General features: G+C 35.4%; 1 protein-coding gene across 16 annotated transcripts in view; it reads right to left on the bottom strand.

Annotated features, from left to right (window-relative positions):
• LOC122120053 (sodium channel protein type 3 subunit alpha) overlaps positions 1-16,602 on the bottom strand; it is an 84,482-nt gene that overhangs the window by 42,687 nt on the left and 25,193 nt on the right. For 8 of the 16 annotated variants that reach the window (XM_042694079.1, XM_042694070.1, XM_042694068.1 and 5 more), the window contains 4 exons: positions 11,545-11,829; positions 4,937-5,284; positions 3,838-3,970; positions 2,001-2,239 (listed from right to left, as the gene is read on the bottom strand). In XM_042694079.1, coding sequence (XP_042550013.1) covers positions 2,001-2,239; positions 3,838-3,970; positions 4,937-5,284; positions 11,545-11,829 — 1,005 coding nt within the window. Of the gene's footprint in view, positions 1-2,000; positions 2,240-3,837; positions 3,971-4,915; positions 5,285-11,544; positions 11,830-16,602 lie in introns of those variants that run through there. The other 8 variants (XM_042694073.1, XM_042694072.1, XM_042694075.1 and 5 more) reach the window with 5 other exon arrangements.

Here is a 16,602-nt window from a genome sequence, read left to right as displayed (position 1 = left end):
TAAAAATACTTCAAATCTGAATATAGAGAACAATGGAAAGCAAATATGTTCCAATATTAAATATATAAACTGGTGTGTGGTATTTATATTAAATGGTGACTAATCTATTGGGGTTGATGGTGGCTACTTAAGAAAAATGAGATAAAAGCACTGAAAATATTATTGTAATAGTGCCTTTAGGTTTAAAAAACGCTTTATAAGAAGAAATAAGAAGCCTTCATATCAAGTTGATAAAAGAAAGAACCAGTCATAAAGACTGTAATATTGCTATCATTAGGGCTAGTAGGCCACTATTAATGGTGAAATAAAATAAAGTAAAATTGAGGGCAATAATAGTTGAACTCAACTGTGGGAAAGATAATTTTTCATCTGTGTACATGAGGTGCTTAAAGCAGTCCTTGGGCAGTGATCTGTAACAGTTGGAGTTACAGAACTGGAACACAATTTGCACTAGTACTGTTCATAATCCCAGGAGTCACTAAGAGTATTAAAACACCAAGTAAAAACCACTTTAATAGGCATTAAAAATTCCAATGAAGAAAGAAAGCAAGCAAGGAAGCAAGGAAAGAAGAAGAAAGGAAGGAAGGAAAGAAAGAAGGAAGGAAAGAAGGAAGGAAGGAAGGAAGGAAGGAAGGAAGGAAGGAAGGAAGGAAGGAAGGAAGGAAGGAAGACAAGGAAAGATGAAGGAAAGGAAAGGAAGGGAAAAGGAGGGGTGAAAGGGAGATGATAGGAGGGGTGAGGAGAGAAAGCAAGGAATATCAAAGGTATTATACAAAGGACGTGTTGGTTGTTTTCCTGAATTAAATAGCACAGAGAAGCTAAAGTCCACCATCATAGTACACATTCATACACAGCACTCCTTTCCTTCCTTCTATTAGGAACTATTTCTCTTTTAGCAAGACTGCTGAGTTTTCACAAGATCCCACATCCTGCACCAAGGTTATTTAAGACAAAGGAGGCATCTACCTAAGCCAAACAGCCCTATTGAGAGTGTCTTTGAACTGGAACTCAAAAAGAGATCTAAGCCTTTTGCTAGTGGGCAGGTTGTAAGATGGAAAAAGAGTCTGTGAGCTATGCATGTGAACATACTTGCTGGTGATCATATCTGAACCTTAAAACACAGGTCTTTTTCTTCAGCAAAACTGATACTATCACCTAGTTAAGGCCGAATTAAAAGTGTTCAATCCCTTCATAATTCTAACATTCACAGGAAAGAATTCTAAATTACATGGCAGAAATTACAATGAAAAATCACTGTCCCACATATTTTATTTGTTTTATTTTTAGATTAGACACTAAGAATATAATGAAGCAAAATAAATAATATTGTGGTTATTTATAAGTATATAATTAAGATATTAAATAGGTTCTAAATCCAATGTGTTCAATTATACACATAGAAAACTTTTATAAGGAAGAGACAGGAGGCATTTGAAGGTTAAAACTAAAAGAAACCTAATCTAGCAAACAGGTCATAGACGATATACAAACAATCACAGATCCAAGTTCACCAAATTTGAAACAAAATTATGGTTGACATACAAATATCTTTCCTTTTTACCAACTATTTCTTGTATGGCAATCATGAAGAGCATTTTAGTGGTATATGGTAATTCAATTTTAAATGATTAGGCTTTTTAATTTTCACAAAAATCATTATTTGGGACATTCCTTCAGTGGATGTAATTTGTTTGTAGAACACAACAACAAAAAAAGTCCCAAGTTTGTGGAACCAGGATCTCATGTTTACTTTGGATCTGCATTAATTACCAGGAAGAAATCCTATAAAGACTTGTCAGGAGTTAACACCTGTAAGACTCAATGATTAATCAGTACAGACATTGGCCTGAACAATCAGCATTGATATTGTATAAATTTTAGATTACTTCTGGAGATATCCTATGACTGCATCATTTTGAGATTTAACAGCAGAGATGGTGTACTCCTTTAATCTTTCTCTATCCTGCCAGGGAAAATAAGTAGACTTCAAATGAACTTACCAGGTTTCCTACAGTCAACACACTGCTGAATTGGTCAGTCATGGGGTAGTGTTCCATGGCCATAAAGAGGGTATTTAAGACAATGCAAATAGTGATGGCAAGATCAACAAATGGATCCATTACAATTAAATTCACAAGATGCTTTACTTTTAACCATGCTTCACAGCAATCCCAGATCAAGAACACATTGGCAAATCTGTACCAGCATGGTGGGCATTTCTGTCTAGATTCTTCAAGTTCTGCAGGAACAATAACAATAATAAGTAAGAGCAAAATGCATGATTGTTGTTAGTAGATGACATGTTGTTTAATGAAAGCAATGCTTACGCACAGGAGAGAAAAATATATTACTTAGTTTAGCACGCAAGAGAAGATAATTCCATTAAGTATTTCCAATAAAATACCCATTAAAGGCCAGACCTGGAAGTGCACATCTTTAATCCCAACTATAATCATGAGGCAGAGATTAGGTGGATAATGGTTTGAGGCCAGCCTGGGAGAAATGTGTGAAGCCCTGTGGAAAATAACTACAAAGCACAAACATCTAAGGGTTTGTATTAATTGATATAGTGCTTGCCCAGCAAATAAAGGTTTTGAGTTCAAATCCCAGGAAATGTGTAAATAGACATAAGTGCTCATGAAAAATTATACATCTAGACCTTCTTTCTCTTTAAAATTAAAAAATAAGTATCTTGAATTTAATATTCTCCTTATAAAATAATTAATGAATGAACAGGCAATATTATATTAGCATGAAAATGAAATCCTTAAATAAGCTATACATCAATGTTAAATTTAACAAATAATGACTTAAACGAAGTTTTAAAGAAGAACCTTTTAAAGAACACTGTCTAAAGCTATGATCTTCATTAATGTTTGTGTCCTCTTCCTGCTTTATTTATTTATTCATTTATTGTCAATCCTGTGACTTGAATTTGGGGTGTGGGCACTGTTCCTGAGCCTCTTTGTGCTCAAGGCTAATGCTCTACCACCTGAGCCACAGTGCAACTTCTAGCTTTTTCTGGAGAGAAGCGTCTCTGGGACTTTTCTGCCCAGGCTAGCTTTGTACCATGATCCTCAGATCTCCTTCTGAGTAGCTAGGATTACAGGCCTGAGGTACCAGCATCTGGCCTATGTTCTATATAATGTAGATTCAGCCTCAGATTTATACCTGTAATTTACTCCTGCCACTTGGAATCCTAGCCTCATATATACATATACATAGACAAATGACTAATAATTTTATTCATACCAATCTCCCAATCCTGGCAACAGTTCCCTGTACATTTTCCTATCTAGACTTAGAAGTGTTCACTCTATATAAGGCCTATATAACAACAAAATAGATTTTCACTGTCATAATATTGAGTGGTGAAATATACCCCTATAAACAATATAAAAATCCTGGTTGAAAGAAAGAAATACGCTAGTCAGGTGCTGGTGGTTCATGCCTGCAATCCTAGCTACTCAGGAGGCTGAGATCTGGGGATCGCAGTTCAAAGCCAGCCCGAGCAGGAAAGTCCTTCAATTAAGTACCAAAAAAGCTGGAAATGATACCATGGCTCAAAGAGGTAGAGCACCAGCCTTGAGCACAAAAGTTCAAGAATAGTGGCCAGGCCCTGAATTCAAGCCCCAAGACTGACACAAAAATAAATAAATAGGCTAACACTAGTTTTTGCAATTAATGTGATAATAATTCACTCCAGTTACCACCTATATATTCCTATAATATAGCTCTGACCTTGAAGAGTAGGCCTCAACAGTTCTACAAGGACAAAAAATAGTTCCACATGGGATGAAGTCAGCCAAAGGAACTCTCTCATGACCTACGTCTTACCCTCCATTGTGTTGGTCAGGATGCTGGCTATGCTCATAGCTCTTTGCCTTCCAGAAGAATCCTCCAGCATTTCCATTGAAATTTGGTAAGAACTTAGCCTTCTCTTTCTGACTTCTGTTTCAGTGGTAGTACCCTGCAAACCAAAATACTGATGGCTCAAACCACCCTTTCCAATGGATGAAACAAGACCACATAGTATTTCTTTGGAAGATCATGCTACATGCATTTTTTTCAAGTAATAATTTTCTAGTAATAATAAAATATTAAATTTATTGTTATAGTATGACCACTTTAAAAATCATATATGATAGCCTCTGATGAGAATTCATTGATTAGATGCAATTATATAATGTAATTATGTTACAGAATTTTTTAAATTAATAAAATTTTCAGGGAAAAGTGTATAAGCATGCTAAAATGAATTATTATTTCCTTTGAAAACAAATAATGTTTTCAGTTGTATTAATAGTAACTACACCAAAGTCCTCTTACAAAATAAATAATAAATACTATGATTAGTCTCAAGGCTTAATTTTTTGAAGCATGTTAACAATTTTGATATATGGGCCATATTTTCCATGCACAAACACAGATGTACAATGAAATGTGTGTGCTTTCCTGAGATTTTTTAAAGTTCTCTCTGCGCCATCCTACAGAAAAATCAACACATTTTATTTCAGGATCATTTGAAAATAGGGTTGTATGAAACCTGCCCACTATCATTATAGTAGTATTACAATATTCAATTTTAAGAATACAAATTTTTCAGAATTTGAATGAATAATTATACAAATTTGGGCAAACCTACAACAAAGGTTTGATTGTCAAAGGGTTCACTGTGCTGGTAAGGCTAATGAATTTTCAGATATGTAGTTCGTGTAAAACTAAAACTTGAGTCTCTTTTACTCCACAGCATTTGAAAGCTGATAGTTCCAGGCAATTCAGTGGGTTCTGAAGAGTTTATTGTTTCCTATTCGATTAATCATGTATTACTTTTAAGGACTTCCATTTAGTATTGTACGAGGGGCTACATTGCCCAGACTTGGAGTATGTCAAAATGACATATAATGTTAGTAGCATCTGGCTTATCTATTATCACCTCTGGCTGAAGTTGTCCAGTAGGTGACGTTAGAGCTGATGGTCCACCCACCAAGGAAACCACACCATTGCAATCCACAGTGCTGTGCATCTTCCCATTTGCTGGAAGCCCTGGCACCATCCTGGATGACATACTGGCCTGACTAACGTTACTGTTGCGTCGTTCTCCATGTCTGTGGGGCACAAACAATGAGTCTCTCCTGCTCTCGCTGTCTTCAAATGTGCTGTGTTCATCATCAGCAAAGTCATTTTCAGATCCAACATCCTTTGCTCGGCCTCTGAAGCTAAAAATGCTTGTTTTGCTATTGCGTCTTGGGGAAAACAGGGAGCCACGGATGCTCAATAGAGACTAAGAAAGCAAGGAAGAAAGAAATTGGGGGCAGGGTATAGGGTAGGATACAATTTGTTTAGTAAAAATGTTAATACTACAGAAATAACTTGTTTGAGGATTGGGGTAGTTTGCCCTTAAACATGAGCAATCAAGTTAATTAGAGCACATATATGTTTTGACTTTTGAAATTAAAACGTCACAATGCACACTTAAGTATGAAGAGTACCATTCTACGAATCTTGATTTGGAATTCGCAATGTGCATAATCTCTCCATGTAATCTTCAGTCTCTTATTGTGAGCAGGATTATGCTCTCCAAATGCAACATGGGAAAGACCAGAAGATGGAAAGACAGCTGATTCTTCCTTGGAGGACATAGTGGCTCAACAACTGGTACCCACTTTCCACTTTCCAGTGCTATGATCAGAACATGCAACTAAGAGAATAGATTTTGCCTCAAGTGACACTGTGGTACTGAATGTTAAACAACTGCATGAATGATTTATATCTTAATAATTATAGAACTGAAAAAATACCATTATGCCTTCACTCTCTTCTGATGCTAAAATGAAGGCCACTCTCTAGATCCATTTATCTTTGTCCACATTGGATTAAAAGCCACAAAACTTACCTGCGATGCTGTCTTCTAAACAATTTTCAAATTATTTCCTAACAATTTCCCAAGGAGCAATCAGTGATTCACTTTTTTTTTTTTGAGAGTCTATACAGTATAGCAAAAAGAACAGAGAGGAAGAATTCTTACAGGACTACAGTTAATAGTGTTCTTACTGAAAATCTAACAGTGGCTTAAAGAAGCAAGGTCTGTCACATGACTTTATCAAAGAAAGTGATATGGAATATTATTCCTACTGAACTTTAACTCTACTAAAAAGAACTAGATTATTTCAAAATTTCTGTTTTCTATTGTTCTTTTGTGGTGCTACAGATCAAATCTAGGGCCTCCTACTTGGGAGGCAACCTGTACCTCAGTGAGAGCCTACCATTCCCAACCATACTAATGTTTTTTCTTTAAATTATATATACAAGTAAACCCAGTAAATTGTATGCTAATACCAGAATGTGGTGACTAGCTTTAATCTCCTTTCACTTTTTTGAGTGCCTTTTAAACTAAAAGTATCTCATAAATTGTGTTTATTCTGTTTTATAGTTTTTTTTTAAATGTCTATGGTCAGTTTGAAGAATCCTTCTTTATTTCTGCCATCAATAATAATATGCTATTCCTTGGGTAGTGGTGCATAGCTGTAATCTCAGGATGAAAGGAGACGGTAGGGGGGTGCCATTCTGAGACTGGCCCTGGGCAAAAGTACCAGACTCTAGCTAAAAAACAAGCCAAAGGACCAAGGATGAAGAACTGGCTGAAGCTGTAGAGTACTTGCCTAGTAAGTACAAGGCCTTGGGTTCAAATTTCAACTCTATAAAAATCAATCAAGAAAATAATGGCTCTGGCTATGTCTTACATAATACTGTCATCATTATTATTTGAGATTCACATAAAATTTTTTAAAAAGATAAAATCTTATTACATCAGAAAAATAACATAATGGAATTCCTCTTTGTTTCCTTCTCATTCTCTTTCCTACTTCTTTTCATAGACAGGATCACACACACACACACACACACACACACACACACATATACACACACACACACACACACACACACACACAGGAGAAAACATGCTTAGACATTCGCTTTTTTCTAAGCATCAGAATAAAACCAAATAAAATAATTTTAATGAAAAAAATAGAAAAATAAGATCTATCAGACTATTTTTAGACTTTCCACTGAATTAGGTCAACTTGATTTTCTTTGGCTCCATTTTTAGCTTCAGTTTGTATGAATTTTCCCAGACTGAAAAGCAACAGAATTTTGCTCTCCTCTGTCCCAGTAATATTTTTGAAAGATATTATTCATTGTAAATGTACTATTCTTTTTGTTGTTGTTGTTGTTAGTTGTGGGGCTTGAACTCGGGGCTTACGCACTATCCTTCAGCCCTTCAGCTCAAGGCGAGAGCTCTACCACTTGAGCCACAGCACCACTTCCTGTTGTTTTCTAGTGGTTTATTGAAGATAAGAATCTCACGGACTTTCCTGCCCAGGCTGGCTTTGAACCGCAATTCTCAGATCTCAGCCTCCTGAGTAGCTAGGATTACAGGCGTGAGCCACCAGCGCCTGGTTACTATTCTTTTTTATTTGATTAAGCTCTCTGTGGTTGCTAGTAGGTGTTCATCATGTTAACCCAGGGTCATTTCTGAGAAAAGGGTCTATCAAATGTTAAACAACACTTAGATGGCTTTCCCAGAAAAATGATCAATATATTAGACCCTTATTTACAAAAATGCTTATGTTTCTAATGTCCTCAGACTCAGTTTAACTTATACATAGAATATTGGATGTTCTCAATAATGTTTGAAACTTTGTATAGAAATCACTTTGTGTTTAAAATGAACATTTTTAGGTCTCATGCTTTTGAAATTGTGATTCAAGAAGCAGTTGGTATGGTTGGAATGTATGTGTTGAAACCTTAATTCTCAGGGTAGCAATATTGGAGACTGGAGCCTGAAGTAGGTGGGTCATGGAGATGGAGCTCTCATAAATGGACACATACTTTTCTGGTAAGAATGAGTTTTTAGTTCCCCACTCCTCTCTGGTATTCATTCATGTGTCCTGCCACCTACTAGACTCTCACCAGAAGTCAAGCAATTGCCATTTCCATGCTCTTGGACTTCCAAAACTACAGCTCATGAGTCAAAATGAACATCTTACTCTTAGAAATTACCCAGCTCTAGGTAGTTCTGTTATAGGCACAAAACAGATGCAGGAAGTAAAAGACAGGGTTCAGAAATCTGAACTTTGAAAACACATTTCATGTGACTCTGATTGAAAGTATACTGCATAGTCAAAGAAATAGGAACCTAAATTATAACATATATAATATACTATATACCTAGAGAGATAGATGGAATATCTACCTGTCTGTGTCTGTCTGTCTGTCTATATCCCTAAGATGGTTCAATGTAATCCACTGTGTCCTAAAAACCACCTCTGAAAATGGAATTGTGTCTAGATAATACGGGTGTGAGTATGTAGTGTGATTTCACCCACCATGCCTCTGGCATGTGCCTTTAACTGGCATGTTTTTATGTTAGGGTATTTTCAGAGGCGTTCCAGATCTTTGAGTTTCTTTGAAACTTCTATTCACTGTTTGAAAAGTATAATAATGGGTGTGAGCACAGCTTTCAAGGCAACAGAGACAGAAAAAGAAGATAACAAAAATAGGACTCAGGGAAAATAAACCAAAAATAACACATGGGAAGATGCAGAGAGAAGGGAATACCCACAGCTGTGGCAGCCCTTTCTCCAGGGAAGCAGCGATTGTGCTAACAGAAAGACCATTGCTGCTTGCCTCGGCCTGCCCAAACACAAGTCATGGATGGTTTTCTTTTTTTCTTATCTTGTTCCAGGTAGATAAATACATACTTTTCTTTCCTCCATGTAACAATATGGAAAGTGTAAGAATTCCACCTGTGTGACACATTTCTGAACAAAAGGTCTGGACTGCAAGTGGTTGAAAACAGAAGCGGGTGGTAGGGGGAGGTCAGGGAACTTCAAGATGTTCTAGTGCAAGTATTTAAATGCATATATATTTGTTGGAAATACTCATCTACTCATCCATTTAAAATAACATTTTAAGTTACACGTGTGTACTTTTCACTGTCCCTCACAGATCAGCTACTATACTTAATTATATCTACAAGATTTCTAATTTAAAATAAAATGGCTTCTGAGTGTCCAAACAACACAGGCAAAAATCTTTGGGAGAGATTCAGCTTCTATCATATGCCTTGAGATGCTTTTTAATTTTGAACTATGAATATGCATTAGCTAATTAACAATAAAACACGTGATGCATGTGAAATAATGTTTAAAACTCACTGGTGGAGAAGAGCATGTCATACTTTATTGACAATGTATTTGTTTTGAGCGAAATACTCCATACTTACACATCCTGCCCATGTCCATTTTCTTGGTTCCTACCAGATAAAAGTCTTTTTCTGTTTGCTTTTAGCATATGTCAATGTTCTTTGTCTATCTTCCTTGGGATCTATAAGTTCAGTGCTAAGAAATTATTTTACTTTCGGAATTCTATCTCTCTGTAACTTTAAACTATATATAACGTGCTCAGACAGTGATTTTTTTATGTTAAGACATTATCAGCACAATTGCCTGCTGTTCCTCAGTTGCTGCAACTGAGGATCCTGGTTATTCTGTTAGCATCAAGATACACTGCTCCATGGGGGGTCTCCTCTTCCATCAACTCGGGTGCTGCTCATGAACATCTTACCTCACCTCTAAATGTAATCAAGTTCAATCAAAATCCAAATATGAATTGCTAGTATAGCACTTTTTTCCTAAGTTCCAACAAAATGCACACTTATTTGCTTTATTTATTGTTATTGTTCTTCATTCTTTAGAATAAGGCTTCATAAGGTCAGTGAATTGAATCTCTTTGTTCAGAGATATATTTGGCATCAATTCCTGCCATGCAAAATGTGATTAATAAACATGTTATTATAAGTTTTTACCCAATAAGGAAGATGGTAAATACATTCCTACAAACATGGCCGCTATGCATATATATGCATATATTATCTTGGTGAGTAATTGAGAACACTCAAAATTGGGGTTTACTTCATTTGGCATTCATCAACTGTAACATTTCTTTGTCACATAGAATTTCTATATAATGTTTAATTCTCCGTAACTCTTTATAATAGGCATTATTACCTCATTTTACAGAGAATTTCAAAGTACAAATGCACTTAAGATCACAGAACTAGTTTGGAGTGGATACATAAACAAATTATCATTGCAGCAATCATTCTACTGAATTGCCAAAATGTTTTATGCTAAAATGCCAAGCTATTAAGAGGACTTTTAATAAGGAAATGTGGTCTAAGAAACCGAGTTCTCCAGAGAGCTTCAAATTAACACCACATATGTTTAGTTGATACATTGATTACATAGCAAATTTTACATTTTTACTATTCAAGGTAATAGAAGTTGGATATTCTGATACTTATACTAAAAGCAAGAAAGTAATTTTTATCTTGCAGTTCTTTGTGTTACTATGTCTATGTTGTCCTAAAAAGGGAATGCAAGTTTTAGCTTATTAATGTTCAGTCTGTCTTTCTATTTAACATTGCTATTTCCATCTTCAGTCTAAACTGTGAAATGAGCATACACTGATATCTAGTCTATTTGGGTTTTTTTGCCAGTTAAGACATAAATAGTCTACTAAACTTTTTGTGATTATCATTCTTACTTTTTATTAAGGTTTTTTTAAGATGCCATATGCCTTGCTTGATTTATAAATTTGCACTTTAAGTTGCTTTAACTTAATCATATAGAGTGCTTTTCAAAGCATTAACCTAAGGGTAACGTTTTAGATCAGATTAATATAATTAGAAGCATTTTTAATTTATAGCACAGGCAATTCTAATGGAGTCAAATAGAATATTCAAAGCCTTAGTGCTATTTGTCACAGGTCTAATTACTCTTTACATTATATAAATGTATTAGCAATAGAATTAAAACTTTTTTACCTCTTTGACTTGAAAATATGCTGAAAAATAGGATGTTCAGTTTTAAATTAGAGCAAAAATTGACTCTTCCAATGCTGTGTCTTTAAGAATATTTAGATCCTAAATTCATTCTAAGATATTACACATACCCCACAGGCCACGACAATGTAGACTCACCACAGCACAATTTTCCTATCAAAATATATAAGCAAACCCAGAGATATTTCTCTCCAAAATTCACACCTATGTTACAATTCCAGGAGCTCCTGTTGGCATAATTCCTTAGTGTGTAGTACTTCTATGTTACAGCAAAAACTTCATATGATTAAGACAGGAACACAAAGAAGTTAGGTTTATCTTCCGAGTGACTTCCAAATGAATAAGGTAAACAAAAGCTTCCAAAACTATCGTATTGAAAAGTCTGCTAAGCTGGTTGTGCCTATATATATATATTTAAATGGTCTCAGAAGTATGAAATGTTTGAAGATAATTACTTTCCAAGTTATTGATGGTTTAAGACTTAAGCCATTAGGGAAAATTTTAAATGACCATATCGTTAACCACTTGTCAGTCAAAACAAATTCTACAAAGAAATATGCCAACATGAAATATACATCACTTAGGAGCACTAGCAAGGGAAAGACAAAAGCAGGGAACTCTGTGGCCATTAGTACCTGGTGAGGAGAGCAGAACTTCTTGTCACCAGTCAGCCGGTTTCCATCCATGGAGAAAAGGAAACTTCTTCTTTTGACACTGTCTTCTGATTCGGACTTGGGGAACCTGTCTCCCTCTCTGTTTCCTTCAAAATGCTCCCGCTGCCTTCTTTTCTTCCTCCGGTTTCTCCACTCCTTAGCACTTTTGGAACTTAATTTTGAGGCTTCTGAAGAACTCTCCAGGAGTTCTCCTAATCCACCTATCCCACTGAAGTCTCTTGATGCAGCTGATGCTGCTGCCACAGCCTGTGGTAAAAATGAAGCCAAGCACAGCTTATACTACAAGCCTGGAAACTACTCACTGCCCATAAATGCCGCCATCAAAGAATATTAGCTGCATATGAAAATCATACCCTCTGGTCTCTTTGTTTTTCTTTACCAGATGAGTTTTTTTTAATAATGACCTTTCCATTTTAAATATCATAAAGCAATGCCAATGTCTCTACATTGAGGCAGAAACATTCGTGTCTTGTACATATTCCAGATCAGCTTAAGGAAAAATAATTCTGTTGAGATTAGCTTCAGTTCAGAGGACATTTGCTGTCTGTAAATTATCTTCTGTGCACTAAAAACACATATTTCCTCAGTGGTAGTTGCTCCTTTAATAGTACTACAATTCAACCCAAGGATTGTTCCTCTCATTTACAATTGTCAGCAACTGAGTGGTACTGAGTACTTTTATGTGCTGTTTGTTTCTTATGTGGAATAAAAACACATGAAATGTTGGACACACCTCTAAACACAATGTACACACCTCTAAACACAAGATAGGAAGGCCATATATTCTAGACCATTGTGATCTACAATAGTGAGATTTGTTTCAATAAAAACAAAAATAAAAAAACAACAAAAAAGTAGTGGGAATGTATTGGCTATTTTTTCTTGTTATTTTATTTAATTACTTATTGGACTTTATATGGGGTTACTTTAATTCTAGAGAATTTATTACACAATACGTTTAAAATTTTTAAATGTTTATGAATTATTCATTATTGTAAATTACTAGTGTAAAACTAGTAATGACTAGTGAAAGATTTTTTAAGGGATCATGAGAGTGTCTTCTAACATTTTTTATCCCTGTTTCAACACTAAGTACTCTTAAGCATTTTGAGTTTCTCCACTGATAAAACACAGCCAGTTCTGGGGAAAAGCATGGTAAAGGTATTTTTTTTAAATTTTCGTCTATGTGAGTATCAGTAATTTTAGACTGGAAATGATTTAAACATGATTGGAGAAAATAATGAGCAACAATATGATGCAAATCAAAGCTGGGTTCTCATTAGGAACGTCTCTGGTTATAAACATCATCCCAGAAGTGGAAATGACAAATTGTGGAAATGTCCACATTTTTTACAGACATTATCAAATATCAGCAACTCTAATTTGTCTGCCATGTTGCCTGTCTTCCTCATAAACCATAACCCAGAAAAGAATTCCCTTAGTGACTATGTGTACTGTCTCTGATATGCCACCACACCGAAGTCAATGTTTCGGGAACAAAAATTAAAAAGGCATCTATCATTTGTCTCAGACACAAGAGTAAGGTGGCAGGGAGAACAAAACACCTTAGCCTTGACTTCTTGTCCTGCCTAAGAAAGAACAAAGTGTCATATGCTCCACATAATACTATCATATTTTAGGAAGGAACGAGGGTAAAATGCACTTTTACATCAACATACTTTTGTGCTTTCATATCACATTGTGCTTTGTTTCTTCCTGAGAAAAAGAAAACCCTTCTAAAGTATTTTTTGTTTTTCAGTCTCATCTCAACTAAGATGGAAATGTCAAGACAATATGCTGCAGATTCTTTAGGATCAGCATAATCTCCAAGAATGTAGAATTGCAGTACTCAGTACAGAATTCTTGTGGTGGACACTACAACACATAATCTGTAGCAAAGATACTTATTTGCTTATATTAAACACTATATCCACACTGAAACTTAGACTGAAAATGATATAAGAAAATGCCCAACATTTAATGAAACACTAATTCAGAATTTTGATATTCTTTAAAATTCCCTGTAGTCAGACATCCTGAGTTGGAGGTTCTTTTGAGCTCTTTTTTTGGGGGGGGGGAGGGGGGTCTGGTCGTGGGGCTTGAACTCTGGGCTTAGGCGCTGTCCTTCAGCTCTTCAGCTCAAGGCTAGCGCTCTACCATTGAGCCACCTTCCCAGCCCCTACTTTTGAGTTCTTGTTTGTAATGATCACTCTAATATCATCCCAGATGATTTGCTAGGGGATCATTAAGATCCTTTATAATGACTACATAGTGTGATAAAGTACATAAATGAAGCACTTATTAACAGCAGGTTAGTTATATTGTACTTCAGACATTGAAACTATATAAACATATACATTTATAACAAGAAATATACAATATATAATTATAAGAAACATATTTGTACATACACAAACCATTTTCTTTAGGAAGAAAAAAAATATTCTGGATCTTTAAAAAATCTAAGTAAAGACCTTATTTCTTCTTTTCTCATTGTACAGACCCAAACATACAACACTTACTGATTTGCTTGTCCTAGAAACAAAAGAAGGGGTGATACTATTCCCTGACCATCATCTGATAGTCATGCTCATTTAAATCACTTTGGGAATTTGTTTTGCGAATGACATGATTTCCCTACCTATTCTCAGTAACAGTTCAAATAACTCAAAAACCAAAAACAGATTTTTTAAGACAGCAAAGGTAACCTCTGGCACAACATATTTTCTTTGTCACTCATCAACACAAATCTGTCACTTGTTCCACTTCCAGAGATTTGCCGAGTCCCTCAAAGGCAGATGTTTCCTGTCACCTCTCATGTCTGTGTACCTGTTTACCCAGCTCTATGACACTGTGAATGTCCTGTTTACTTAGTATAGCAAAGATTCTCTCACAATCAACTTGCTGAAATACTCTTGTAAAAAGTAACAGATTAGCACTAATATTTATACAGAAAAAAACATTTCTCCATGATTCATAAGCTAAAACTTGCTTTACCTGTTTCTTCTAAAAATGTAATCCCCTGTCTATCCGCTACTTATTAAATAGATAAAAGCCAGTAAAATCCCATTCAAAGTCCAAAGACCGTAACCACACTTGTTTTGATTCCATCCCTCATTATAATAAATCTCTCAAATGTCATTATTTCTAAATTTGCCCTATATCTTATTCCCAATAATTTCCCTATTGAACTTCTATATACTGAAATGGAATACACTAACCTGTGAAATTTTGAACATTTAAAAGTCACAAAAGCTGAGTGCCAATGGTTATTGCCTGTGGAAGTGGAGCTATAACTCAGGTGGAAGAGTGCTAACTAAAAAAAAAAAAGCTCAGGGATAGCACCTTGGCCCTGAGTACAAGCTCCAGGATGAGCACACACACACACACACACATACAAAGTCATAAAATAAATGCTAATGATCTTGTTCAAAACACTACATTTATGTCTCTTGTAAGGATAGTCTTTCCCCAAGTTTTGAAGCTTTGATGTTTGAATCCACTGAGCTGTAGCTTCTTCTTCATGTATACGCAATGACTAACGCTGGAGAACCATCGACAAATATCAACTAAAAGTAGAAGTAATGCTAAGCTCTATAAATTTATTTGCTAGATAGTAAGTTCTGGAGTCAGAGGTGGTAAATGGCATGTTGGCAACACTGTAGGATAGGTAATCTCACAGGGGAACTCAGTCTCTCAGGACAAGGATTTAAGTATTGAAACTTTTCATGAGGGCAACTTAAATGTTGTAGAAGTAAAGGTTAGCCAAATCATGAAGATTTAGATATTACAATCCAATAGATGATTAATAAAAGAATTAACATAATCATGATGTAATTAGCTTATTTATAGTTCCATCAGGCACAGGGCTTTTTTGTTTCTAAACTCAAAGATGTGTCTCTTTTACTTGATACCATAATTTACCCTACAGTTACTGAATTTCAGAATGAACACACGATTTTGTTATGTTATTTGTGTAACATTTTAAAATGTATACCTTTTTTTTTTTTGTTGGTCATGGGGCCTGAACTCTGGGTTTGGGCACTGTCCCTCAGCTCTTCAGCTCAAGGCTAGCACTCTACCACTTGAGCCACAGCACCACTTCTGGCTTTCTTTTTGCTTATGTGGTGCTGAGGAATCGAACCCAGGGCCTCATGCATGTAAGGCAAGCACTCTACCACTGAGCCACCTTCCCAGCCCGAAATGTATACCTTTGTTTATATGATAATAGAATAATAAAACACCATAAAATAAAATTTCATGCAGTCTTATACCATTTACTTAAAATGTTGAAATGGAAAGTCCTTACCCTCTGAATAGCTATCTTATTTTCTTGTCTTACAAATGTGTTTTATTTATAGCACATGAAATAAAACCCATAAATAATTAAGTATTGCACAGCCTTCCAGCAACTATATGGGCTACTTTATCAGATGGTCAAGGGTTTCAAATTTGTTTGTAGTTTTCCTTCTAAAATCACTGGAGTGTGATTATATGAGTACTCTAAACACAGAGGCAGGACAAAAATAGCAAGGCCTCCATATCCAGAAAATGCTGAGTTTTTGGTAGAAAGCCAAGCAACTCATTGTTAAATACTGTTTTTCAAAAGAGGATGATATACTATATGTTGTCACTCTTCAAGATTGGGAACAGCTGAAAACAAATTTTGAGCCTATAAAATAGTGGGAGAACAACAAAGGAGGGGGTAACAATGCTCAACAAGAAATGTATCATTACCTCACTTGTGTAACTGTAAGCCCTCGGTACAGCATCTTTACAATAAAGAAAATTTTAATTTAAAAAAAAATCAATTACATATTGTCATTCAAAGACTAATTCAAATTATCTGTGTTTGTTCATCTGAAAAAATTAATAAAAGTCAATATGTATAAAACATTACTTGGACTTCTAATCAAGGTAGAGTAGCAGGGACTAGGTTTATTCTCTCTCTCTGATAAAACAGACAAAATACATAAAATCAATGACTGGAGATATTGAACAATTGATCAAGATGTTCAA

Source organism: Dipodomys spectabilis, unplaced genomic scaffold (assembly GCF_019054845.1).
Source record: "Dipodomys spectabilis isolate Male_0828 unplaced genomic scaffold, ASM1905484v1 ptg000174l, whole genome shotgun sequence".
Classification (NCBI taxonomy): Eukaryota; Metazoa; Chordata; class Mammalia; order Rodentia; family Heteromyidae; genus Dipodomys; species Dipodomys spectabilis.
Note: the sequence above shows the minus strand (reverse complement) of the source record. Positions and strands in the feature narration are given on the sequence as shown.